The sequence below is a fragment of the Spodoptera frugiperda genome, chromosome 28 (assembly GCF_023101765.2).
Source record: "Spodoptera frugiperda isolate SF20-4 chromosome 28, AGI-APGP_CSIRO_Sfru_2.0, whole genome shotgun sequence".
In the NCBI taxonomy this organism is placed as follows: domain Eukaryota; kingdom Metazoa; phylum Arthropoda; class Insecta; order Lepidoptera; family Noctuidae; genus Spodoptera; species Spodoptera frugiperda.
Genome location: NC_064239.1, coordinates 2,016,947 through 2,044,061, shown reverse-complemented (window position 1 = coordinate 2,044,061; position 27,115 = coordinate 2,016,947). Strand labels below are relative to the sequence as shown.

The 27,115-nt window shown below is 36.5% G+C and overlaps 1 protein-coding gene across 2 annotated transcripts in view; it reads left to right on the top strand.

Annotated features, from left to right (window-relative positions):
* The window catches only part of LOC118265226 (kinesin-like protein CG14535), a 331,078-nt gene that overhangs the window by 222,413 nt on the left and 81,550 nt on the right, over positions 1-27,115 (top strand). The window contains exon 2 of one of the 2 annotated variants that reach the window (XM_035578025.2): positions 3,292-3,451. The exons of the other annotated variant lie outside the window; for it this stretch is intronic. Within the exon in view, the coding sequence (XP_035433918.2) occupies positions 3,396-3,451 (56 nt within the window). The 5' untranslated portion in view covers positions 3,292-3,395. The remainder of the gene's footprint in view (positions 1-3,291; positions 3,452-27,115) is intronic. 2 annotated transcript variants of the gene reach the window in all.

Here is a 27,115-nt window from a genome sequence, read left to right as displayed (position 1 = left end):
CTTGATTTTTCTAACATTGGACAATGATTGCGATAATGACCAGTATTTTTGCATTTGTAGCAGGTTATATTACTTTTATTTGCCACTTTGTCGTTTGAGTTTGATTTCCGACCGTTTCCGCTTTGATCGGTGTTGCCAGCTCTGGGTTTTGATTTCGCCCATTTTGAGGCAAACGCCGCTTCATTTTTCTGCGTTTCTTTCAAGGTCACTCCCATCAATTCTAACGGCTCTGAATCTAGTAATTTTGTCTTAATAACGTCAGCCGTAATCGCAATACCCGAATGTTCAATAGCCATGATCATAGGTGTGAATTTATCCGGTAATCCTGCTAGCATTAACGATCCAATCCATTGATCTGTAATTTCGAAACCGGTTCCACATAACCTTTGCGATGTCTCCACAATTTGAGTCACGTATGTGGTCATATCTTCACAATTTTCCCGTCGTATTGAAATCAAGTGACGTAATAACGAAATCTTCCTCGAAAATCCTGAGTCGTCAAACAGAGATTTGAGTTTATCCCACAACTCCTTCGAAGTTTTCGTCGTCTTGATATGCACGTACAAAGTCGGGTCGATGGTTAAGCATATTTTGGCCCGAGCCTTCAGATCATCTTCGGGTTTAATGTCTTTTCCTACCACCGGCTTTACACAATGTAGCATGCCTTCCAACACGAGCACATTTTCAACTGCAAATGTCCACTCATCAAAGTTTTCCCGGCCTTTTAATTTAGGCACACTGGCTAAATAGTTCGTTGACATCTTGCACAGCACAATCGTGATCAAAAAACTAACTTTTATTACTATACTTTTATGAAACGTTTAAGCCCATAACCTCTAAAGTAAACACGTTTTTGCTATTCAGTGCAGAGTGAAGCCTTTAATTATTTAAAAAAAATATTACAACGCTTGTACCATAGACAAGTAAACTTACACTGTTCTATAAATCTATAGCCATTACAACTCACATTTAATATACTAGATGGCGGTAGTAGTTACATTTTGATACACAATCATATGCATTATCAACAAGCAGTACCGAGCCAAGCAGGGATTGTGCATTGTCCATCAAAGATCGTGATCAAGTTGAAGATATTTGAAAATGTTTCGTAAAGAGAGTCTTTGATGTTAGTGAAGATTTAATCTGTAAAAGATAAGGTTTAAAGAAACTTTATTCTCAACTAGCGATCCGCCCCAGCTGCTAATGGATGCAATGGTGATATATTATGCATGTATACATATAAATCATCCTTTCCAATCACTTTATCTATTAAAAAACCGTATCTTTTGCGTAGATATAACGGGTGATTTTTTAAGAGGTAAGAGTCTAAGAGGTCTTGGCACAAAAATAATGAAAAACTTGATGAAATCTTTTGATGATGATTGGAATCGATAGAACGATCCATATAATTTAATGTTTAATGATGATTTCATCCAAATGCTCGCCGCGGCTCCGGTTTAGGTGGCCCATTGCAACCATGCAGTAGAGTGCAGTAGAATATATATCTTCTTAAAAATCCTCATGATGACATCCCTGACCATAATGATGATATAGGTGTAAAACTGGTCGTGCTCAGTGCCATGATTAAGTTCCTCAGAATGGTTTTAATAAAGCCAAACTTCCCAATGAAAACGGTGAACTGTCCAAGGCTTCCCCCCCGTTATAAAAAAGGAATTTCAATGAAGACCGCTATCTTCGTCCACAGTAAAGAACAAGTTAATCACGACGGGACGTAAATCTCCAAAGTATTTACTGTTCCGAAAGTAAATCGCGAATAAAATCTTCGCTTTTGATTGCTCAATCCAAAGTCTTGAGTTGCCATAACTTGTCAAATAAATTCACAGTCGATAGCTTGATTTAACGATCTTCAATGTTCATAGTCTAAGAGGTGACGAACAGTATGAATACAGTTCGTTTTGTAAGGGTAAAAATAGTTAGGATAATGACTTATAATGAGCTAATGGCAATAAATATGACTTGACAGTCGTCAGTGCTGCACATCATTTTTTTTATTAAGCCAGTTTATCGTGGTCTCTCTTTATAATGATCTTTTTGTGCATTTAATGATCAGTCAATACTGGTTATTGTCTATATAGGGCATACATTCCTTGTCCTACAAATTTCCAGCCTTACAGGACGAAGTTTATTCGGAAGGTTTCAGTAGCTCATGGACTATAAAATTTTATCGCCCGTCAAATTGTTGCAAGCTAACTTCTGGGTGGGTACCAAGCCTGTCTTGATTAATAATATTCATTTTATGACTTAATATGGAGTTTAATTGTAATGGAATATTAATGCCATTAAATTCTGGTATGAAGCCCAGCCCTATATTTTATGGGGTCGATATAATTTGGCTTGATACGGTTTATGGGTTTTGTGTTTATGCATTTCAGTCCCTTATTCGTATTTAAAAATAATTAAAATCTTGTTATTACTTCATTATTTTTATAACATTATAGTATAATCATTTCCATGACTTACTGCCGCACTCAGAGATATTTAATTATTACTTAAACTATTCCTTAGTAATGAATCTGTTCCGAAAACAATTGCTAAGGACTGGGTTAAGTAATTAATTATTAAATGACTCTGAGTACGGCGGTTAGTTAACTTACTGATAATGGCCAGATCAAGTTCAGCTACCAAAATTACCTTTTTTAGTTAAACAAAATTCAACTCTCAAACTAAACAAACTGAACACATTTTTCCACAACACAGTTCTGAAAGTCATCAATATAAGATATTGCGAAGTTTCCTAGGAACTTGGCTTTGTTAGTAAATTGTTAGAAAATGACTTTCTGAAGCCTCAGTGACTAGTTGAACTCGCAGAACTTGTTACATTATAACTTGTTACAGCCGACTTAACTGGAAATGGTATTTCAATTATGTATAATATGATTTTTCTAAGCATTTCTGTAGTTTTATTTTCATCCCTAGTTACTCTGGCCTAGTTTCACCCACTCTGCTCGGCTTTTATTAGTCATAGCGTGATTTTTTTTATATTCATAGCCTTTATCGATAAATTGACTATCCAACACAAAAACAATTATTCAAATCGGACTAGTAGTTCCGGTAACCATTAGTGCGTTTGAAACAGACAACCAATCTCTTCAGTTTTATATATTAGTATAGATTCATTCTAATTTCATTCGAGCCATTCACCAAACTTCATACGTATAGAAAATGAAAATAAAAGCAACATGAAATCTTCGAAATCCAGTATCGATACAAACAAATTTGCTCATCTCAATACTTTAAACAAAATAGTAATTAAAAAATTATCTTCCACAGATGTTCGTAATAACAATAACAAAAGTGTCGGTGCAGTATCTGTGACTATTTCTATAACTAACTACTTAAATTATAATGACTGGGAATCCTGTTAAGTGAACAAAATGGCGTCTTACAATCATCAGGAGACACAGTCCAGCCCTGCTAAGGAGGTGCCACGGTAAGAATTATTAATCATATTATTATGTGTATGTTAGCTATTCAAACATATACTCCCGAAGATTTTTAGTTTTTGGAAGAAATGTCAAAACTCAAAACCAACTAAACAGATAAATCTAACGACCAGCAATTACTAAACTTTTTTATCTAAAACTAGACAGGCATTTGACCACGATCTCACCACATGGTAAGTGACGATAGATACTTTAACTTAAAAATACGTAATCCTTAACAGACGGACATGCTTGTTAAACATGAATGTAAATATTTTGAGGATGTACAAAAATCGTAATTAAATACACTATTTTAATGCAATGTGCATAGTTGAATAACTATTTTGCAATATGGATTTGGTAAAAACTGTTACCTATGCTTCAATTTCAACAAGATGAACTAGAGGTTTACAAAGAAACAATACATAATACTATTTATCATTCTGCCTTCCACTGACAAATAAACCTATATTTCTGTACTAAAAAGGCACTCAAAGTACCATTAAATGGATTCTATTTTTAATGTCTCCGCTCTGCTTGGAGTTAGACCGAGGACAATCGATTAGAACTAAATATACCTCGGCAACTGCCTCTCTACCTAAACGGTCCATTGTAGGATTTCAAACTTCGTTAAGCCTTTTGTGATTAGGTACATTTAAACATTTAAGTTTAGAAACTTATGTAACGGATTTAGTGACGTCTGTTTATGGTGATACAGTATATTTTTACGTAACAATGTAAACCAATTTTAAATCTAAATTCTCTTCTTTCTTCTATTGACCTTTATCATCGTCATTATTTCACACTCTGTTGTATTCTTTCATATAATCCATTATTTGCCCACATCTCATCCATCACCATTCATCATCATTTGCCCAAAGGCCTCGTCTCGCACGGAGAAGATTTGAAAACTGACAGACGGTGAAGGTTTCCTTCACTGTCAAAATACATATCTTACTCGAACCTGTTTTCACCTGTGCTATGTGTACCAATGAATATGATTGGTGGAAGCCAAACGCATCCACAGCAACGTAACATTGCTATGTTATGTTGTTGTGGTGCACACCTCTGGTGGAAAACCACTCTAATCCTTGTACGTAACCATCGCTCCCACTGTTCTGTATAATAATTGTACAATATGCAAATGAAATTATCCCCAATCACCACAAACTCGTTCATAACTCCACAAATTCATCATTCAATAAAACAAAAACAATTTTAAATGCTTTTTAACGTCAATAGCCCACGGACAATCGGATCAAATGACTTGATTCAGTTCAGTGTGGCGTTTGTATGAGTCAGTACGAGTATCTGTTCTGATAACACGTTGCACTATCTCTGTTACTGACAGTTGTGGCGTGTGATTGACTATTGTAATTAGTTATCGTGTAATTTTGTTTTTGTTTTTTGTTTTGACTGCGTATGCTACTATCATTGGGTGGTCTCTGATGATGAATGTTTGTTCCATTTTTGGGATAAAACTAATGTCAATATTACCATGATTATGATACGTTTTGTGTTATGTCGTATTACCGACTTACTTCGGGAAGTTGGTTCAACTATATTGATAAATCAATCCAAATTACAATCTCCAATGAAAATCATAACTCCCAATTAATAAACCTCAACATGACACTTTCAAAAGCCGTAAACAATACACTTCAAAAGCCGTTAAAATTCGAAAATTCACGGTATCTATCCATGAATACGCTACGCCCATTCTGCGCCACTTCTTCCGACGAAAACCGCACAAAAATTGTCGGAAACCGGACAAAACCGGACAAAACAAAACGTGCGCGTACCGTACGGGTTGTCGGTGTAAATGTAGCAATAGTAGCAATTCGTCGCTACCTGCACACTGCGCACCGACCGCCGGACATTGAATGTTTGCTCAATTTCACATCACTACTATTGTTTTTTAAGATAAAAAATACCTTTATCCCGTCACCTGATGCGAAAATTGTAAGGGAAAATGAGTAAGTAGTATGAAAAGCTTCTTAAAGTTTCGGGTCAATGATGGTCCAGTAATTTTATGACAGATAAATCGGATAAAAATCGGATATACTATAAACATTACAGTCTGAAAGATTATGTCTCTCCTGAAAAATAGTAATTTATTTTATAAACGATTTACGTAAGTTCAAATAAGACAGCAAGATTAATGTTTATTCATAACAAACTAATACATAACAACCACTTAGGTAAACTCGATAGTTATCATCGACGTTTAAAATAAAACGTTACGATAGAATAAATCCAAAAGCGAGTTATCATCGCAAAACGGTCGAGTTACAATAGCAGAGGGCTTCCATTTTAGTTCGGAGCCGGATGTAAAATCGATACAATGGGCACACAGCAAGATTGTAGACATTTGGTGCATGCCCCGACCGATGAAAAAACTCAAAACCGTTTATTATTTTAACGTTCTTTTCACACTGCGAGTTTACTTTAAAAAATGATGATTATTTATCCACTCTTTGTACTCGAAAATATCTTTCGTTCTCTATGTTTTTACTGCAATAATTTTTGATAGGAAACTCAAAACAAAAATTCTGAACTCTATTTGAAGTTGCAAATATATTAGTAGTATTATGTTCTCAATGAATGAAAAGTTCGGTTAAAATGAGGGCAAATACGTTTTTTTCTGTACACACAAATATAAAGATTATTCACGCCATTGCTATTGTTTAGTTTTAGGCAATTGGGCGTAGATCTGATAAGTTTGGAAGACACTGAATTAGCTTGAATTATATCACATATCTAAGTAATACGTATCTCATAACCTCACGTCTGTTTCCCATGGGGGTAGGCAGAGACAATCGAACGCCCATTGCTACGATTCTTACACACCTCTTTCACTTCATCAGTCTTTTCAACAGTCATCAGTCTTTTCATGCATAATGGATCAGTCTCTTTTATATTAAGAGACTTCATAGTCAATAATTGAATTCAACATCATGCGTAATCGACCTAAATATAACAGAGGATTGAAAAAAATATACTTATCAACCTAAAATCGATTACTTCATGAATATAAAAAAGCACATTTTAAAACACTCTTGACATAAAAGTTAAACATAATTCTAAAAAAGTAAATCTAAACATTAAAAAAGATATTCATTCAGAAGTTCTTCAGCATCTCCTCTGGGAAGGAGCCGCATAATACGTTTTGTTGTGCGATGTCGTCGCGGTCCCTCGGCGATGTCGTTCCGACGTCGTCTCGCCTTTAAACTTACCTAACTGTATGTAGAATGCTGCTTTTAAATTGATCAATTTAAGAGAGAGAGTTACTCTTTGAGACTTGTTTATTCTTAAATAAGTTGGTTTCTTAGAAAAGTAGCTTTGTGAAGAGTAAATGTAGAAAGGTTGCGAATTTGGAATAGAAAATTGTTGTTTTTATTGGCAAATGTTACTTTGGAAAGCTTAAGCGTACATGTTTTCTCATAAGTACCTTTAGTAAATGTGACTAACAGAGCAAAATGATATAACAAAATATAAGATGGAGCCATCTTATTTCTCACAACACTTAATCCATATAAACACAAAAAGTCTCTCCATAAAACCTCGCAAGTTCATAAATCGAAAATCTCCCCGATCCCGAAGGAACACGCCATTAACTCGAAATTGCCGCTGAACATCTCAATTACCATAAAAACTTTTAGAAAACTAAAAAATCCGCAAACAAAAGGGGTTTTAAATCAAACACAATGAAGTTTCCCGTCTAACTAGGGGCGTACCATAACTCATTCCATCGATAATCACACCATAATTTATATAGCACGCCCCCCGGAGCCGCCCGCTAATATTAAAGTGGTGTAATGTCCCCGTGATCAGTTTTAAAATGTAAATTTATTGCTCGACGCGACGTGTTACCAGGATTTATGTCCTCCTCAATATCGTTGAGGTTTTATGATGGAATTTTATTACTTGTATGTACTATTTTCGGGGAGTGACTTCGTTATGACACGTAATCGGGTTACCGCTGTGATTGGTATGAAATTGGTGCTTAAAATTTTGACGATGCGTCTAGGACGGGTCGTATTTTTTTGAAGATTACTTTGTAATTCCAGAGACAAAAGTGCTTCACATTAAGACAAGGTGCCTTTGAGATTAGACTTATATGGGCATGTATGTATGAACAGTAAGGGAATAAAAATGTAGTAACAGTGCAACAACGCATATAGCTTGACGTTTTTAAAGAACTGAAACACGTTACACTAGTATGTATTTATTTGTAAAAACACATTATTAACCCTGACCGTACATAAGGCATCAAAACTTTGTGACAGTGATTAAATAGAAATTTGATTTAAATATGTATAAGTGCATTAGTACAGGGTATTTCAACAAGAACTTTGTTTTTTAAAACAAAATAAAATAAAGAATTTGGTGGAACATGCATAAAATTTTTATTGTATTAAAAAGAGAAAAGTTTGGCAATTATGGATGCAAAATGATATCTGAGAAATGTCCACCAGGACCACGCCGACAGATGCTGATTCTTTCATCAAAATTTTTAATGACTTTCCTAACAATCACAACTCCAGACCACATAGCACACCACACAGTGACACGTTGAGCATGCAAAGGCTTCTCAATAATGGCCAAATGCGGCAATTTTGCTTATTGACATACCCTGACAAATGAAAATGTGCTTCGTCTGAAAAACCAGCAGGTTGTTCTGAGCAAATCTACGGCGATTTGAATGGTCGGTCAGCTTCAATTCCTGCACCAGTTGAATCTTGTAAGGCTTCAAAGCCAAATCCTTCTGCAAAATTCGCGATCTCAGACGATTATGTTGCCCGAAAATATCACGAATTTTACGAAATGTAACTTTAAAAGAACGACAATTTTCATAGTGAATTTGAATTATTTTAATGCAATTTTTGAGCGAAATTGAATTCATTGTAGCAATTGCCAAAGCACCTACTACGAATACCGCCAAAAATTAAATGTCAAAAACTGCCACGTTCTTGGTGTTGCCCCAATTAAAAACAAAGTTCTTGTTGAAAAACCCTTTATATATTTAGAATCCTTTTTGAATATTATCCAATAGATCGAATATCATTATGCCGCATGAATCCGGATTAATTTCAGCTACAAATCCCAATGCAACGAAGCAAATAGGCACGTACAATTTATACAAATTCTAACATAAATGGCTACTGGATTTTGGGCCAAATTCAAAGCGTACCACATAATATAGTCAAAACGTAATAGGGATAACTTTAAAATTGAACTATCGAATAGGCACCGATAGATTTTGGTCACGCAAAATGCAAATTTCGGCTAGCGAATCGGATACGAACGGAATTGTAGCGAGCTATGAAAATATTTCACAAAACAGATTGACTTATAAATCTCCTGCTTTGCCATACTGTGTAATAAATGGTGGACGAAGTTTTTAAAATTTAAAATGTATTGTGTTGCGTTGTGTTGTGCTATTTGCTGTTTTATGCCAGTGATGTTCATATTATTGTGTGACTTTATGACTATTGAATTTATATTTGATGGTGGATTGTACAAAACTTCTTTTTTTAACTTTTATATTATGCTAGACAAAAATAAATATAATATTTTTGTCACTCTACCATCTTTATAGTACAAAATCAGACGATTGTCATTTTAATAGTTTTTAATTAGTATAATCTTCTATTATATAGAAATGAATAGCTAAATGCGTTGCTAAGCGCAAATCTCGAGAACAGCTGAACCGATTTCTCTAATTTGTTATTGTTAGAAGAAAATTTCTTATATAAGAAAAAAATCCAAAACCAAACAAAATTCTTGTCCTGAGTTTCGCTAGTTATTAATATATTATATTAATATTACAAAGAATGTTAGAAAGTTTGGCACACATATACATATACCAGACTAATTTTAACTCAAGCCAGTAATTTGCCCTTTTTAACCCTATAGTTTATTTCTCTTGTGTACAATTAAGTTCTTATAAGGCCCATAAATGTTCTAGAAACATGCCAAGCCTTCTATTATAGGGTTGATTAATTGTATTTTTGACCTTGCCCAATTAATTATTCGGTATTTTGGACCCCTAAATTGGACAAAAATGGCCGTTTGGTTGTAGTTTATGTGTTAGATGAGGTCATTTTCTTTTGTTAGAAATTTATTGTGTGGACGTCAGCACATAACCTACCTTTAGATTTTCAATCTTAATGCTTTACAATAAAGTAAAATATGTATTAAAGATTTTGGTTTAGCTTGACGTAAGTTTGTAGGCAAGTATTATGTAGAATTAATAGTTAAGACGTACAATGGTAAACCGAATCGAATTATATTTTTATTAGTAAATTATTAGGCTAAGTAACGGTCATGTATTTTAGCTATATTATTAAAGGTTTATTAATATGGTTAAAATGTATACACATAAACTTAAAAATAATGTATTATTTGTTACCGACGATTTGAATAATAATTATAACTCGTTTAGTATTCCTGATCGTTTCATGTCGTGAATCATAAATGTATTATGATTCAATTACATGATATTATACGCTCGAGATACAAGATAAAACGTGACAAACATTCATATATGAAATGAAACATTATCAATAATTTAAAAAATACTAGTTTCTGTACACGACTTTGTATGCATTTTTCGGGAAATCCTTGAACAAAATATCCTATGTTCGTCTCCTAGAAGACACCTCTATACCAATTTTCAACCACATCGATTCAGCAGTTCTTCAGTTATAACTCAAGTACTTGTAGTACTTACAAGTACTTGTAGTAAACTTATAAGTAGTGTAACTGACAGGACTTAATATAACACTACTGTCACCTGTCCATACCAGATTATTTCATAAACCACACAGCAAGAACATTCATCATCATGGCTGCCAAATCTCTAACCCTAATATTCCCAGCCTTATCTAAATCCATGGTGTCAAACATACATAAGACTAGGCATAAATCATCGTAAACTTTTAGCTCATTCCGATTCCATACACGTTTCGGGACGTGTCAAATATGAAGACATTTTTTGGTACCGTACAAGTCCTGAGGAAAATCTCTTGTGTCACAATTTGCATCACGCGTCCGATGTCACGTGTATAATTTTGTTCCCTTTCAACGGTAATAATGTTTTTCGCGTGAGAAAATTTTTCGAGAGCAATTTTTTTCTTTTTTTTTGGTTAAGGAAAAGATTTCGATTTTTGTATGTAGGGAGGGTATTTTTGTCTGATTTATGGCGTTCTGATAAAATGTCTTGTCACTTTTTAATGATGTCACAGTCTTATTTGATTTTTTTTTCTACAATTCAAAATTAAAGTCAAAGTATTTATTTCATCTAAACCATTATTAAGTACTTTTGAAACGTCAACAAATAAATAGTCCGTCTCTATGTCCGTCAGTGAATCTAGATGCTCGTTCCAAATTGTAGATTCGAATGGATATATAATTTTTAATGTTAACATAGTTTAGGCCTGTGCGTAAGACAATAGGCCAAAATAACGGTATGATGTCTTCGATTACCAAATTAGGTTAGGTTTAAGTAGAACACAGTGTTACCAAAAACAAACGCTGAATTTATTTACTCTTTGGACATAATAATATTATTAAGAACTGGCTTCTGTCAGTGACTTCGCCCACGTTCCAATGGGATATAAAGTAATCACTATCGCAGGTCAGATACAAGCATGAGGACATGAGGACAAAATCCGTTCAGTAGTTTCAGCGTGATTGACGGACAAATATCCAAACATCGAAACAAACAAACTTTCACATTTATAATATTAGTCTGAAGTATAATAGTGTGATGTTTTTAGACTACACACGAAAGTTATAAAAGACTTCGTCTATCATATTTACTAGGGCTGACAATGCTACAGTAGTTGTAACGAGTAGTAGGAAACTAGTCGCGAGGGTTGTCCCAAAAAAACCCTTTATTTTTTTTTGGCTCCATAACCCGCATGGATGAATATAGTCAACCACGTGTGAGCTCATTAATATCTATTTTGACTCGTAACGGCACTTAACCTTACAAATTACGAAATATTAATAATTATTAAAACACATGTGACATTCACCCTTCAGTTTTTAGTTCACTATTAAACTAAAATAACTAATTGGACACATATTATAATGACGTAGACACTTTTAGATGCATAAAAATATGTTGAATGGCTCTCAAAATAATTATGATAAACGGTATTGGTTTGATTGATATGAATATGGTAACGTGTGAATAATTAAGGGGGATACATTTTAATTAATTTTAATTGATTTCGTTTTGGCTTTTATAGACTGCTGTGACTATGTTTTTTTTATGGTTTAAGCCGGTAAACGAACAGACGTATCACTTGATAGTAAGCAATCCCCGCTGCCTATGGACATCCGAAACACCAGGGGCGTTACAAATTCGTTGCCGGCCTTTTGGGGATTAGGAGTTTAAGTAAGTTGTTGGGGGAAATCAGAGATCGGGATGATAAGGAAGATTACCAATTACCCCAATTGGGCCTCCGGTAACCTCAGTCGCACAACGAAACACAACGCAAGCGTTGTTTCACGTCAGTTTTCTGTGATGCAGTGCTATCACTCCGGTCTCAAGGAAGCGTGGCTCTCCCACACTTAGGTACACACTGTGTGGTAGTGGTATTACACGTTCATTTTACTTCAGTACCAAAGAAGTAAGCTCTGTAGTCCATATTCCTACATTTGTGACACGCGTCTGTTTACTATGCTATATCGTTATTGTATCTTTCACAGATCTCTTAAGGCAAAGTGTGATAATAATAGCAATTATTAAGAATTTCCATTATTACCCAATATTCGCACGTTTTCCTCCCAAAATGTTATCACGAAAACCAATAAACAAAAAATCAAAACCGAAAACATCCGCTTCAGATAAACGGCCGAAATTACCGAATCACCGTTCGTATCTAATAGCCGTACGTCCAAATAAGAAGGTACACGCTTCGATGCCCGCCCTCCGCAATATCCGCATTTCGTATTCCTGTTCCGAAACCTTTCCGCTTTTCCGGATCTTTGCAGAATACGCGGATACAGGCGGCCAACACTATTCGGGTTTATTGTCCTCAGATGAAGTGACGTCACGTGTCACAGTAATAAAGACGCAGTGTTTATATTAAGCTCGTATATTTGACGGTAAAGTGGTGCGAAAGGATTTATTAGTGTAACAGTTTTGATGATGTGGTCAGATGTGTTAGTTTAATGATTACAGGCCTTGTTTCGTTGAATGATTTGTTTATTAAAGTATGGTTATTGAATTCATAAGTTAGTTAAGACATTGTTGATTCAGACAGACAGACTTGAAGCATCTTAACTTTAACGTGGACAATGTTGTATTTTAAGAGTGGGAGAGTCATGCTTCAGCATGTATCAACCGGCTCCACCAGAGTAATACCACGGCCTCACAGAAAGCCGACGTGAAACTACGCTTGCGTTATGTTTCGTTGTGTGAGTGAGGTTACTGGATCCCCGATTCTCAAACAACCCTTGAATTTCTAACCACCTAAAAGGCCGGCAACGCTCTTGTAACGCCTCTGATGTTTCGGGTAACGGTAAAAAACAGCGATTGCTTACCATCAGGTGATCCGTCTGCTCGTTTACCAGCTTATACCATAAAAAAACAAGAATACTACTTCCAAGATAGACCAAACACGCAAACAACTCATGAACTTCGACTTAACAAGAACATCACAGAACTAAATTGATTAAAAGGTTCTTTTAAGACAAACGTTTTAAGTGAAAGTGAGGGACTCGTAGTAAACAGCTATAAACTCAGCCCGTGGCATTGTTTGCTCGTAAAATAAAACATTGGTTCATCTCATTTCACGTATTTAGGTCAACTTGGGGATTCGCATCACGTACGTCCATTTGTTTCGATGTATTGGCCGGTTGATGCGCCGAACACCTGGACTTTGGACAAAACCATTAGTTGCAACAATTTTATACGAGCACGAGTACGATTTATATTTTATATATTGAATTTGAAAAGTGATTTCGTTTCGGGAAAAATATTGTCGCTTTGTTCCGTTTGACAGTTTTATTAGATTTTATTAGTTCGTGGTTGATGTATGTCTGCTGTGTTCTGGGAATTGTTGTAGCTCTGATTGTTTGAAGGAGTTTAAAAATAAATTGTTGTGTTTGGATATTTTCCACTATAACTACAAATATAACTGCTAAGCGACGTTTGAAGATGTGAAATCAGTATCTGATAAAATTAAGTTACTCGCATGATTGCTTACGTTTATATACTGCCTATATTAACACATGCAATACACCTACACTGTACAATCTACATTATACAAGGTTGTAAATGGAACGCTCCCGAAAAACGCTCCAATTTTGTTTGTTTTTATGATTATAATCATTTTAGCTTTCGAGTTATTCATGCAACATCAGCCTTGAGCAGTTGATCACATCTATTATTACATAAAATAAGCATTTCATTCTTTGTTTTTTTCATCACTTTTTTGCGGCGTTTAGGAGCGTTCCGTTTACATGCTGTATAGCTAGCAACTCGTAATACACAGAATCTCTGTTTTGTAAGAATGTTTATAAATAATACATTGCATTTCCAAAAACCTCATCCACACCAAAATCACCACAATAGCTCACAAACGCCAACAATTAACCATCTCCCGCCTCACCACACACCTCAATCTATCTCAGATTGCATACAGCATAAGAATCTCTTCACGCTTATATTCCCCGGACCAATTTCCATGGCGAGATCTGAACCCTTGGCAGGAGGCAAACGTGATCCAATCTCGGCACATGATTGATATGTCAGCCCCGTCTGATGTGCAGCAGATACAATTTTTTATCTCGACTTTTTGACAGTCCGAGTGTATTCCGTGCGAAATAATTTATGAGGTTTTCTTGAGCTGCGTTTTTTTTTCTTTTCGTTTTCTATTATTGTTTTTGTTTTTTTTTGTGGGTTTGTTTAGATGTTGAATTGTTTAAAGTAGATTTTTTGGTGTTTAGTTGTTGAATATACTGAGAGTTGGATTGTTTAAAGGTGTAAAAAGTTTGTTAAATCTTTAAAAGAAAGGTATGTATTTGTGTTATTTTGTAGGTTTTATTTCAATACATACACTAGATGTATTTATAATAACTATCGGGTGACATACTAGCAAATAAATTGAGAAAAGCTCTTATAGTTTTATCATCATCATCATAACTCAAAATTAGTAGAGCTTGTGTGTCAAAAACTTTGAAGTTATAATGAGATGGAATCAACTTTAAATTAGGTTAAACTAAATAAAAATTCAAAGATCATGTACCTATGTATGACAATGTAATTGTACGAGTAACTAAGGCTTACCAAACCACAAAACTACAAAAAAAACAACACTCTTCCACCCCTCCCTTTCACACCTCTCAAAAAGGCGTTCACAAATGGACACCTCTCTATCCTCTCGAATCCTACGAAAAAAGGTATAATTTCCATCACTATCTGCAATCGCTTAACGACAGACTACATGGATCTGGATAACGGTCGCGTTGCGTGGCAGCGACTGAATTAACATTCATGAGTGGCCACCAATCCGACGCCAGACGAGAACGTAGACTCCTAGACTAGATGCAGTTCGCTTTTACAAGTCAATTGGAACAGTCTGATTTTATACGTGATTCCTATAATGGTATAGATTTTTTTTTTGCTGCGTGATGTTCGACGTTTCGTATATACATACGTGTACTACACTTCGTATATATATACATACGAAGCGTTATACAATGCTGCTCATGAATATGAACCCCTAGTGTGGTTTGAAATTAGTCGAGTTGCTCGTCAAACAATTTCGTGATAAGTGATAGACTGGAAAACATAGTTGATTTTTAGTCTACTAGGTACTTATAATATATTGGTCTGTTAATTTCTTTCGGTAATCATTTTGTATTTTTGATTGACTATTTGTAATCGCTGAACGACAGAAAACATAGTCGGGATTACCACTGAATTAACATTCATACGACGTCAGAGGAGAACCCAGACTCCTAGACTAGATGCAGTTCGCTTTTACAAGTCAATTGAAACAGTCTGATTTTATACGTGATTCCTATGATAAGATTGGTGATTTCTTGATTCAGGTATTAAGATTGCTTGTAATATTATTTATATGGTTAACCGGTTACATATAATTCTTCTACTAGTGTTTGGTATAATTATAAATATCCGATATATGTTTATGTTTAGTTAGCTATTCTTTGGCAATCAAGCTTCAATCGTAAATTATTTTCTTTAAGGTTAGTTTTTAAGTTGCTTTAAAATACAAAATAATTTATACAGGCTTTAAAATTGTGTGTCTAAACAAAACATCATATTTTAATTTCTTTGAACAAAAGGAATGTTGCTCATGTAGTTAGCTTATAACCTTAATTGCAACAAATATCACCGAAATAGGAAAGCAATCAGACAAAACCATACCAATCCCGAAATTCCCGAATATACCAGTGGCTCTAGAATTCTGGTAACCCTACCTCATGGTACACGGGTTCGTTAATATGCGCCCCGGGCAAGCCGGCTCGACTTATTTGCCTGTTCACGGCACTTTTTTAACAAATTTCTCCAACTTGAGATGGAAAATGAATGTTGATTTCTTGAGACTTTTGGATTAGAATTCCGGGTTATGAGTATATATACATATATAGAGATAGCTGTATATACTTTGTTACACGAGTATCTTTTAGATAATGAATGGTATATTGAGGGAATGGGACACGATTCGATGGAAAAGTTTGAATTATTTCTGGTATGAGTTTTGGATAATGATTATGTTTAGAGATGCAGAAAGAACATGGTGGCTTAATGTGTATGTAGTATGTAAGTGCATGGTGTAACATCCATCAACTTTGAAATAAATAATTTTGTAATGTAGCATATTTAAATATATTTTTTTTTCGATCAGGTGGTTTGCTTTCGACCAGCCGATCTGGAAGTCATTAGAGGGTTTTTTTTTCGTGGAGAAAATCATCCAATGACTGAATGAAAACCACCCCGTTCCTACTCCTGCTATTCGAGCCGGAGCCCCGGTAAATCCGCTAGGTAGTCCGCAGCTTCGGATCAGGCAGGATCCCTAAACTCAGTAGTCGTCTTAACTTGTATTAAGCAAAACAATAAATTGCATACATAACAACATTGCTTATTTTATTAGCTGTTCCATTTCCCCTTACTGATATGTGTATAACAGCTAAAATAACCACAAAGAACATAAAGTTAAAATTCAAGACGTATCTTCTAATACCAGTGTGGAGTAGACTTGGTAATTGTGTACGTTTAAGACCATTGAAAGCCTAAGGAGCTGGCAGAGAGCCAGCCAACGCCCGCGTATTGTATACGATGTGTAATGTAGAAAATTAAATTACTGAACTCCGTAAACTGGTGAAGTTTGAACAGGACTTTAGATAAACTATTTTTAAAATTAATTGGGTTTTTGTTTTGCTTTGATTTTTTTAACGTAGCGGTTGTTGAGCTTAGATTGTTTACTTGACTAACTTAAGTTTATATCAATACTAGTTGACCCGGCAAACGTTGTTTGGCCTAATAAATTATTTCGTTAAAAAATAAAAAAAGGAAAGGAATAAAAAAATGGTAAGTAGATAGTAGCCAATTTTCTGAATATGCATTTAAAATATTATGGTGAAAATCGGTAAAACCGTTTCGGAGGATTACGGTAAGTAAAATTGTGACAAGGAAATTTTAAATGTTAGATCTAAAATTTGTATATTTCCTTAAAACACTTCTTGTGTCATTTCAAATCTTAGCAGAACTATAATCTCGAAAAGTATAGGCATCCAAACTCCTTCCCTTTTCTCCCCATAAAATAAAACAACCAGCAAAGAACTGCATATCATTGGCAGTTAAACAAAACAATATTTAAAACCAAAATCGATTCGAAATCCGAACGTTAAACGCTTTGAAGGTTATCGGTTGACAACTTCTGTTCCCACTGATTGCATTTTAAAAAGAATTTAAATAGAAACATACTTCTCTATGGTAATCTGTCTGTCTACACGAGCGAGGGCGAAGAAATATCTTTACACAGATACACCAGTAACGCAAGTCCAACGAAGATGTGGAGGAAATGGAAGTGGCAAATTTTTGCACATATTAAATTTGAATATAAATTTAAAAACAGTGATTTATATTTAATATATACTACACATAATGTGTAAGACTGTTTGCAAGTTCTAATTTTACAATATAGACCATTATTTGAAGATGTTAATCATCATCATCCACATTAGGCACAAGACGTTCACGGTTCTACATTGCATAGGTCTCTAGCAACGACTTCCAAATAGGCCGGTTGATAGTGGCACCAAAGAAACTACTTAGTCCTGAGTCCATAAGTTAAAATTACATGAAGTAGTTTTTAACCCCTCACCACAAAAAGCAGTATGAAAACACAATTTGTATAAAAGCGATCTCCAATACGTCAGATACCACATCCATTTCCCCCAATATCCGTGTAGTATAAATGACAAGGAAGAGGGGGTACGCAGCTATTTACATAATGTAATCAGCCACCATCGGATCCAATGACTCGTCTCCAAGTCAGAATCGTGAAAATTTTAATTTATTTAAGTCCAACTTCTTTGGGGACCCACCGAACTGTCCTTTGGCACCGTTGATTGATGCCAAATGCTTATTATTGGAAAATGGACGGGAAAAAAATCACCCTACTTAGATAAATGAGAATTTGAAAATGAGGCACGATTGGAGATTGGTAGCGTATATTGGAAATTGAAAGCCATTTTGATGTCCCAACGCGTATTGTAATTTGAATGCGATATTGGATAATAAATACCTAGCTTATGTATTATTAATAACTGTAATTTATATTTGAATAGCCACGAAATGAGAACACTTCAATGTTGACTTGTTTTGCATACTACACAAATCAGTCAAAATATGCTATGATAGTGAATCAGTAGATGCTTTTTAAAAGGGTAACGATGGAGTTTCTTGCTCCTTCTTCTCCATTCGAAGCTACACTTTAGAACGAGCACGTAGCTTCACTGACAGACAGACAATTCAATTTAACGATTAAAAAGTACCTAATCACGGATTAATTGAAATAAATGATTTGACTTTAGAATTTTATGAAAAACTACGAATAAACACTTCAAGCAAAAACCACCTCATTGTTGTATCCATTCACAAGTCTTAACCAACCTTCCATAGACGAACAAAAACAAAATACTTTCGTCGAAAAATAATCTTTAACGGATCGCACCGGGGGAATTCGAAAGCGACAGCCGTTCCGTATACCAATCGCGATAAGACATTGCATAAACTTAAAGATCCTTAACCAGATCCTCTTTGTATTCATGGGATGAAGAAAACTTCCCCAGGTGCGTCATCCCTCCCCCCTCACCGCAGGAGACCCTGGAGTTTCACTCCTTTTGAAAAATTTTCGAGCATTTTAAATTACGTCCCGCCTTAGCATGTGGCCATGAAGTATGATAATATAAAGCAGTGAATTGTTCAATTGAGATGTTTGTTCATTAATTTGTTTAATTAAAGGAATTGTTTAGGATAATTAAAGCTATTTTTGAATGGCAATCTATGTGTTATACGCTTTTTTACCATTACTATGTATTTTCAGTCCACGGTTTCGTTTGTATTTATACTATTTATCTATATGTAGTAACCTTTAGTAGTATTACATTTTAATTTTTTTCTAGTTAAAGCCATCAGAAAATATTCTAAATTAATTACATATTACGTTTTTCGGCTTACGACGCGGCGACTGTCCCACTGTTACAGAGCAGCAGTATGTCGCTAAATACTGCTAATGAATATGAGCTTCTAGTTCTAGAATGGCTTAAAACTAGTCGAGTTCCTCGTCAAATAATTACATGAATAACCCGAAAAACATAATAATTAATTTAGTATATCACACCAAAATTACAAAATATTCTTTCACGCGAATCTCATGGCCCACAATTCTTGTTCATTTTATCTCGAGTTGTACTTTTGTTGCTAGAAAGATTTTAACGTCTCCATCTTTGTGTCTCTCGTTATTAATCTCCCAAAGAGTGGGACAATAAGAGGACACTCGTATTTCAATGTTACGCTTCCACGCTTGATGGGAATTTTAATTAAGATTTTTTAACGCACCATTTCTAATGTTAGATGAGGCTTTTGTTTCGTTTCTATTATTGATATATCATTTGTTGTTTAGTAATGGATGTTTGGATAAAATAGAACAATCATGTGATTTATTATTATAGTCGTTCGTTTTCAATAAGTAAAAGAAACAGAAACTAGGTATTCATCCATCATCTCAAGTAAAATCTTCGACAATGTGTTATTACGGATTTATATTTTTTCAGTAATAGCTCGAACACTGGAATTGTAGCCAGTACATTACAATAAGTAAATTCCCTTCATGGATTAAAAAGTGTGATGTAATGCTTAAGTATGGGAGAGCCATGCTTCGGCACGACTGGGAGGCTCGACCGGAGTGATACCACGGCCTCACAGAAAGCTGACGTGAAACAACGCTTGCGTTGTGTTTTGTAGTGTGAGTGAGGTTATTGGAGGCCCAATTACCCACCTTCCCAATATTTTCAAGCCCCGATTCACCAGAAATCCAATCAAAACCAAAAAATCAACAACAATACTCAATCCTATTACCCCAAAACACAACGAAACCCACAAATTAGCTTACCAATTCTATAATACCTCAACTTAAGCACAAACTTCTAACTTTACTTAATCTATAACTCAAAGAAAATATACGACTCGTAACTGTCGCATGTGTAATGATATAAAATAGTGTCTGTGATATTAATTACAGTGTAACACGACATTAATGTCAGGAGTTTCCCCCAAAGGGGTCTTAGGGGGTCTTAGGGGGCGTAGACAAGAAACAGTAATCCAACTTTGAAAGTAATGTCTTGTATTATGAAAAGTTTTTACTAGGTACTGTGTTTTGTGTACGTGGGTGTCTGTTTGTTTAATTTGTAGATGTGGATGTCGTGTGTAAGTGTTTATCTAATAAGAGTAAAAGCATAGTTATTTGCATTGTACATGATTCAGGAAGATTGGTTTTATTTCTTGACTTTATGCTTTAGTAACTACTTCCGTGCGGTTTCACCTACTCTGTTCTCCTTTTGATTGTAGCGCGATGAACTTCCTCGATAAATGGACTATCGAACACAAAAGCAATTTTTCAAATCGGACCAGTAGTTCCGGAGATTTGCCAGTTCAAACAAACAAACTCTTCAGCTTCATATAACATAAAGTATAAGAGAATCTAAGTAATCACTACATAGTATAAAACAAAGTCGCGTTCTCTGTCCTTATGTCCCTTTGTATAAGTATTTAAATCTGTAAAGCTTCGCAATGGATTTTGATGCGGATTTTTTAATAGATGGCGTGATTTAAGAGGAAGATTTATAACTATAATTTATACATAATATATCACCATTACACCCAAGCGAAGCTGGGGCAGGTCGCTAGTTATAACTAAATCAATGTAGTATATCTCAGGACAGTACCTAATTATAAAAATATTTATATCTATTTATTTGTCAAACTACTATAACACAAGAAACCAACATATTTTTATTTCATCTACGGTTTGTATCTGCGACATTACAAGACAAAACTGGGTCGACAAGTTGTCGGTAATAGGATGAAAAGATTAACTTTGTTTCCCGAAATGTATGAGGCTGAATTAGCAAAATGGCGTCGGTAACTGGATATAATCGCCGCTTTATCTTGACTACACTCAAATGATGGAGATTTTCTCCTTAATTCTCTTGTGACTTGCCGAAATTCTCGGGATTTTTGTTGAATATATACGTATCTTACTTAAATGTATTTTGTTTAGCTTTTATACCTTTGTAAATATGGTAAAATGTACAAGAGTTGAATGTTTAATTTAATGAAACTATCATTAATTACTGAAAAATATACAAACAACTTAGTAGTATGTCATTTCTTAAAAAAAAATTCTTACTATTTCAAAATTAACTGCACATAATAATACTTAACCACTAACTTAAAAAGTAAAAAACACTAAAAACAGCATCTAAAAAAATTAAAACAAATAAAATTCTAAATCCAAAAACAAAATACATTCCAAATTCAAACGTTCTCACGTTGACAAAGATGGAGTACCACTAGAAACGTCAAGTCGAACACATTCCATCAAATATGGCGGTTGGTTAACCACAGAGGTAATGTAGCAAAGAGGACGGATTTAATACATCTTAGCGATACGAATACCGCGACACGACACAGCGCTAATGTCCCGTGATACACGGATGTAGAAAAATGGAAACGGCTCACTGACAAAACGCGTCCATCTTGAATTTGTGACAGATACAAAATTAAGGTAAATTAAAAAATATTTTCATACGTTTTGTCGGGAACTAATTTATCAATTTATTAGGTGGTAGAAAGGAAATTAGTTAATTAATCTTGTTTCGTAATTTTTGTCTTTAAATGACAGATTTGATTGATGTAATTTAGTCCTCGTTAAAAATTATAATTTTAGATAAAAAATTACAAAATTGTTTGGCAGAGCTCCACACTTTATACTCAGCTTTCAAAAGTTATATTGCTAGTTTTATTATTGCAGGCCCAATTATATTCTCAACTAGCTTTTGCCCGCGACTTCGTTCGCGTGGAATAGTGACTTCCGGCAAATTTTTGGTTTTAACCACATAGTTCCCGATCTCGCGGAATCTCTTCAAAAATGAGATGTAGAAGATATTCCAGGGAACTCTTCAAAAATCAACATAATGAGCTCTGCGTTTGAATTTAATAGATGTATACTCACTTAGGGCATTGAAAAAATAGTTTAAAAATGGACTTAAACTAAAGAAATTGATTATCTTTCCGAACTTAAAATGAAAACTAACTTAAAACTAAAGAAAGCTACGAATTACGAATTTATAACAATTAAAAAAGAAATTATATTACAACCTATCCTCTATGCTATAATAACCAAGCTTAAACTAAATAATTTAAAAGAAACGACTTAAATTAATCTAATTATTTATAAATTAGACTTACAATTTTATTAAAAAAACTAACTACAGTAACTACTAATAATCGATATCAAACTAAACCTACGTTAAATAGTTTAACCAAAAAACCAGGAAAACCCAACAAATAAACTTATTAATTGACAAATACAACGAAACCAATTTAGAATATACGAAACAGCAGGACCACTACAGACAAATAATCATACGACTGATAATACACTTTTTCTACGATAGTACCGAAGCGCTCGGCCGATACCCAACCAAATGAATGTAACGAAACCATAGCGCGATCTATTTCGATCCCAACGCCATCTATCGAGGATAAAGACAACTTGGATTATTTATTTATACTCCGTTCGGGCATTTTCTTTGTACTAAAAGTTTAATTATATTGATATTATTTTTTTCATACCTTTTTACTATTTATTTACTTTTTTCGATGAATTAAAACAATAACATGAACCGAAGTCGTGTAACGATCGACATAGAATTATCTATACTCCGTTAGAGCATTTTCTTTGTACTAAATGTTTTATTATATTGATATTATTTTTTTCATACCTTTTTACTATTTATTTACTTTTTTTCGATAAATTAAAACAATAACATGAACCGAAGTCGTGTAACGATCGACATAGAATTATTTATAAATAATTTATTTCTTATTTTTATTTTTTGATTTTTGAAATAAAAATATATCTATGTCCTTTCTAAGGTTCTAAACTATATCTGTACCAAATTTCAACCAAATCCGTCAAATAGTTGCGGAGATTAATGGTATAAGCATAGAATGTTCGACGTGATTCTTTAATTTGACATAACTTTTTTATTTATGAACCGATTGACATGAAACAAACACTAAATGTAAATTTAAGCATCCCACAATATATTCGTGAAAACCGCATCCAACTCGGATCAGCCGTTTCTGAGATTAGCGCGCACAGACGAACAGACAAACAGACAAACAGACAAACAGACAAACAGACAAAAAAAAAGTTAATTACATTTTTGGGTTCGACATCGACATAACAATAACCCCTGCTATTTTTTTTATTTTTATTTTCAATGTACAGACAGCACTTTTCTACGATTTTATTATATGTATAGATCACAGATATTTGGAAATCTAAAATTAATTTTCGGACCCGGGTACGTCCTAAAACTGCGACCAGCCACCGAGGAATGGGCAGCAGCATTCTCAAAATTTATCGGTGACCTAACTGCGATCCCCAAGCCGCCTGCCAAGCGTGGGGATTATGGCAACCCCCCCCCCCTTTCACTATGAGCGACAACAAAATTACACGGCCCCCAGTCCCCGGCAGCTCCGCTATTCCTGATCTAGGTAGCGGATCAGGTAACGGCGGAGCAGGGGGTGCTAAGAATCCCCGGCAGAGAAAGCGCTACCACCCCCGACGAACTTTGGCCCTGGCAACGCACAACATCCGCACACTGCGGACTGATGAGAAGATTGTCGAGCTGGAGGAAGAATTGAGCAAAATGCGGTGGGACATCTTGGGACTATCTGAAATCCGAAGAGAGGGTCAGGATACGATAATCCTAGATTCCGGCAACTTGCTCTTCTTCCGGGAAGGAGACCGTAAATCCCAGGGTGGTGTCGGATTTCTCGTCCGCAAGTCTCTCGTCAACAACGTGTGTGAGGTCGACAGTGTGTCCAACAGGGTAGCGTACCTTATACTCAGAATATCTAACCGGTATTCGCTGAAGGTCATACAGGTATATGCGCCGACCTCGACACATTGTGACGACGAAGTAGAGGCTCTGTATGAGGAAATTTCAAAAGCCATACACTCCTCCGAAACACACTTCACCGTTGTGATGGGGGATTTCAATGCAAAGGTGGGCACACGGAATAGCGATGAGTTGAGAATAGGGCCATTTGGATATGGGCAGCGAAACCATCGGGGCCAGCGGCTGGTCGACTTTATGGAGAGGGAGAGACTCTATTTGATGAACTCCTTCTTCCAGAAGCGACCGGCCAAGAAGTGGACATGGATAAGCCCTGATGGTTCTACCAAAAATGAGATCGACTTCATCATGGCGACCGAAAGACGTATATTCAGTGATGTCTCTGTGATAGCGAAGGTGAAAACCGGTAGCGATCACCGTATTGTCAGGGGCACACTGAACATCAATGTAAAACTAGAGCGGTCACGCCTGGTGAAGTCCACGCTCCGCCCTGGTCGTGCCCAGATCCAAAACCCCGAGCAGTTCCAACTCCAACTGCAAAATCGCTTCCAGTGTCTAGCTGATTGTGGAAACGTGGACGAGATAAATAATGGGTTGGTGGAAACTGTCCGAGCAGTGGGGTCAGACTTCTTCAAGACCCCCGCCGAAACAGGCCCCAAAAGCTCTCCGACGGAACCTTAAAACTTCTTAAGGATCGTAGCGAGATGAGGCTGCAGTCTTCAGACGATATGTCTGAATACGGCAAGCTCAATAGACGAATCTCGAAATACATGCGACGTGACCTGCGGGCCTATAACGCCGCAAGAGTCAGAGACTTAATTGAGCGAAACAAGGGCTCAAAAGTCTTCGCAAAGAATTCGTCTGTTGGGCAAAGCCAAATGACGAGGCTGAAGACCGAGGATGGCAGCGTCATCTCGTCGAAGTCCGAGATCCTCGGAGAGCTCGAGAGGTTTTACGGACAGTTATACACCTCAACACGGCAACCCATCGTCGGTACAGCTCGGGACCCAAGAGCTAAACTGACGCGGCACTACACTGAGGATATCCCAGACATCAGCCTGTACGAGATTAGGATGGCTCTCAAACAGCTTAAAAACAACAAGGCGCCGGGCGATGACGGAATCACGTCGGAACTTCTGCGAGCGGGTGGAAAACCGATACTTTTAGTCCTCCAGAAGCTATTCAATTCCGTCATACTCGAGGGAACCACGCCGGTAGCATGGCAACGGAGTGTGGTGGTTCTGTTCTTTAAAAAAGGCGACAACTGTCTGCTAAAGAACTACAGACCTATCTCACTTCTGAGCCATGTGTATAAGCTGTTTTCGAGGGTCATCACGAACCGTCTCGAACGCAGGCTTGATGACTTCCAGCCTCCCGAACAAGCCGGATTCCGAAAAGGTTTCAGTACCATAGACCACATTCATACGCTGCGGCAGATTATACAGAAGACCGAGGAGTATAACTTGCCACTATGCTTGGCGTTTGTGGACTATGAGAAAGCCTTCGATTCAATCGAAACCTGGGCGGTGCTGCAGTCTCTCCAGCGGTGCCACATCGACTATAGATACATCGAGGTTTTGAAGTGTTTGTATAACAACGCCACCATGCGCATCCGACTCCAGGAAGAGACTACGAGGCCAATCCAGTTGCGGAAGGGCGTGAGACAGGGAGACGTTATATCTCCGAAACTGTTCACGAACGCACTGGAGGACGTTTTTAAGCTCTTGGACTGGAGCGGACGCGGCATCAACATTAATGGCGAATACATCACTCATCTCCGTTTCGCCGATGACATAGTCGTAATGGCAGAGTCGCTGGAAGAGCTGAACACCATGCTCAGCGACCTCAATACCGTTTCCCAACAGGTGGGCCTTAAAATGAACATGGACAAGACGAAAATCATGTCAAATGTCCATGTTGCACCTATACCGGTTTTCGTTGGGAACGATATACTCGAAGTTGTAGACCACTACACATACCTGGGTCAGATCATCCAGCTAGGTAGGTCCAACTTCGAGAAAGAGGTCGCTCGAAGAATCCAACTCGGATGGGCAGCATTTGGGAAGTTGCATGAAGTCTTCTCGTCAAAAATCCCGCAGTGTCTGAAGACCAGGATGTACAACCAGTGTGTGTTGCCAGTGATGACGTACGGTACCGAGACATGGTCCCTAACTGCTGGCCTTTTAGAAAGGCTCAGAGTCGCCCAGCGCGCGATGGAGAGAGCTATGCTCGGAGTATCTTTGCGCGACAAAATCCGAAATATGGAAATTCGCCAAAGAACAAGAGTTACAGACATAGCTCTCAAAATATGCAGGCTGAAGTGGCAATGGGCAGGCCACGTCGCTCGGAGGACTGATGGCCGCTGGGCCAGGAAGGTGACTGAGTGGCGACCGCGGACCGGAAGACGCAGCGTGGGCAGACCTCCCACTAGGTGGACCGACGACATCGTCAGAGTGGCGGGGAGCCAGTGGATGCAGGTGGCGGCTTGTCGTTCTACGTGGAGGACCAAGGGGGAGGCCTTTGTTCAGCAGTGGACGTCTCTCGGCTGATGATGATGATGATGAAAATTATTTTTATAGAATAGAGCTGCGGGAGCTACTGAGTCAACACCTCCTGAAGATGCTCCGTGGAGGAGCAAAACATATGGCGAGTGTTTTGTTGCTAGTCGTATACACATACGTATTTGCTTTGCACCTCTGCTGCGTGAGCATTTAATTGCGGGCGGGAAACATCTTAAGCGGAATAAACAAAAAAATATTATATTGTTAGTGTAATCTAAAGCCCTCAGAAATGAAATACAAGACCTCAGAATTACAGGTTGCTCCATTAAGAATTCTGTCTTCATTTTTCAGTAACATCCTTGACACGACAAAAACCTTTAAAAACGTAACGCTCTAATGACTGCTAAGTCCGAGAAAGAAGGTTCTATATTGCCACCCTTTCCCCTTCCCCTTCCACTAACACATAAG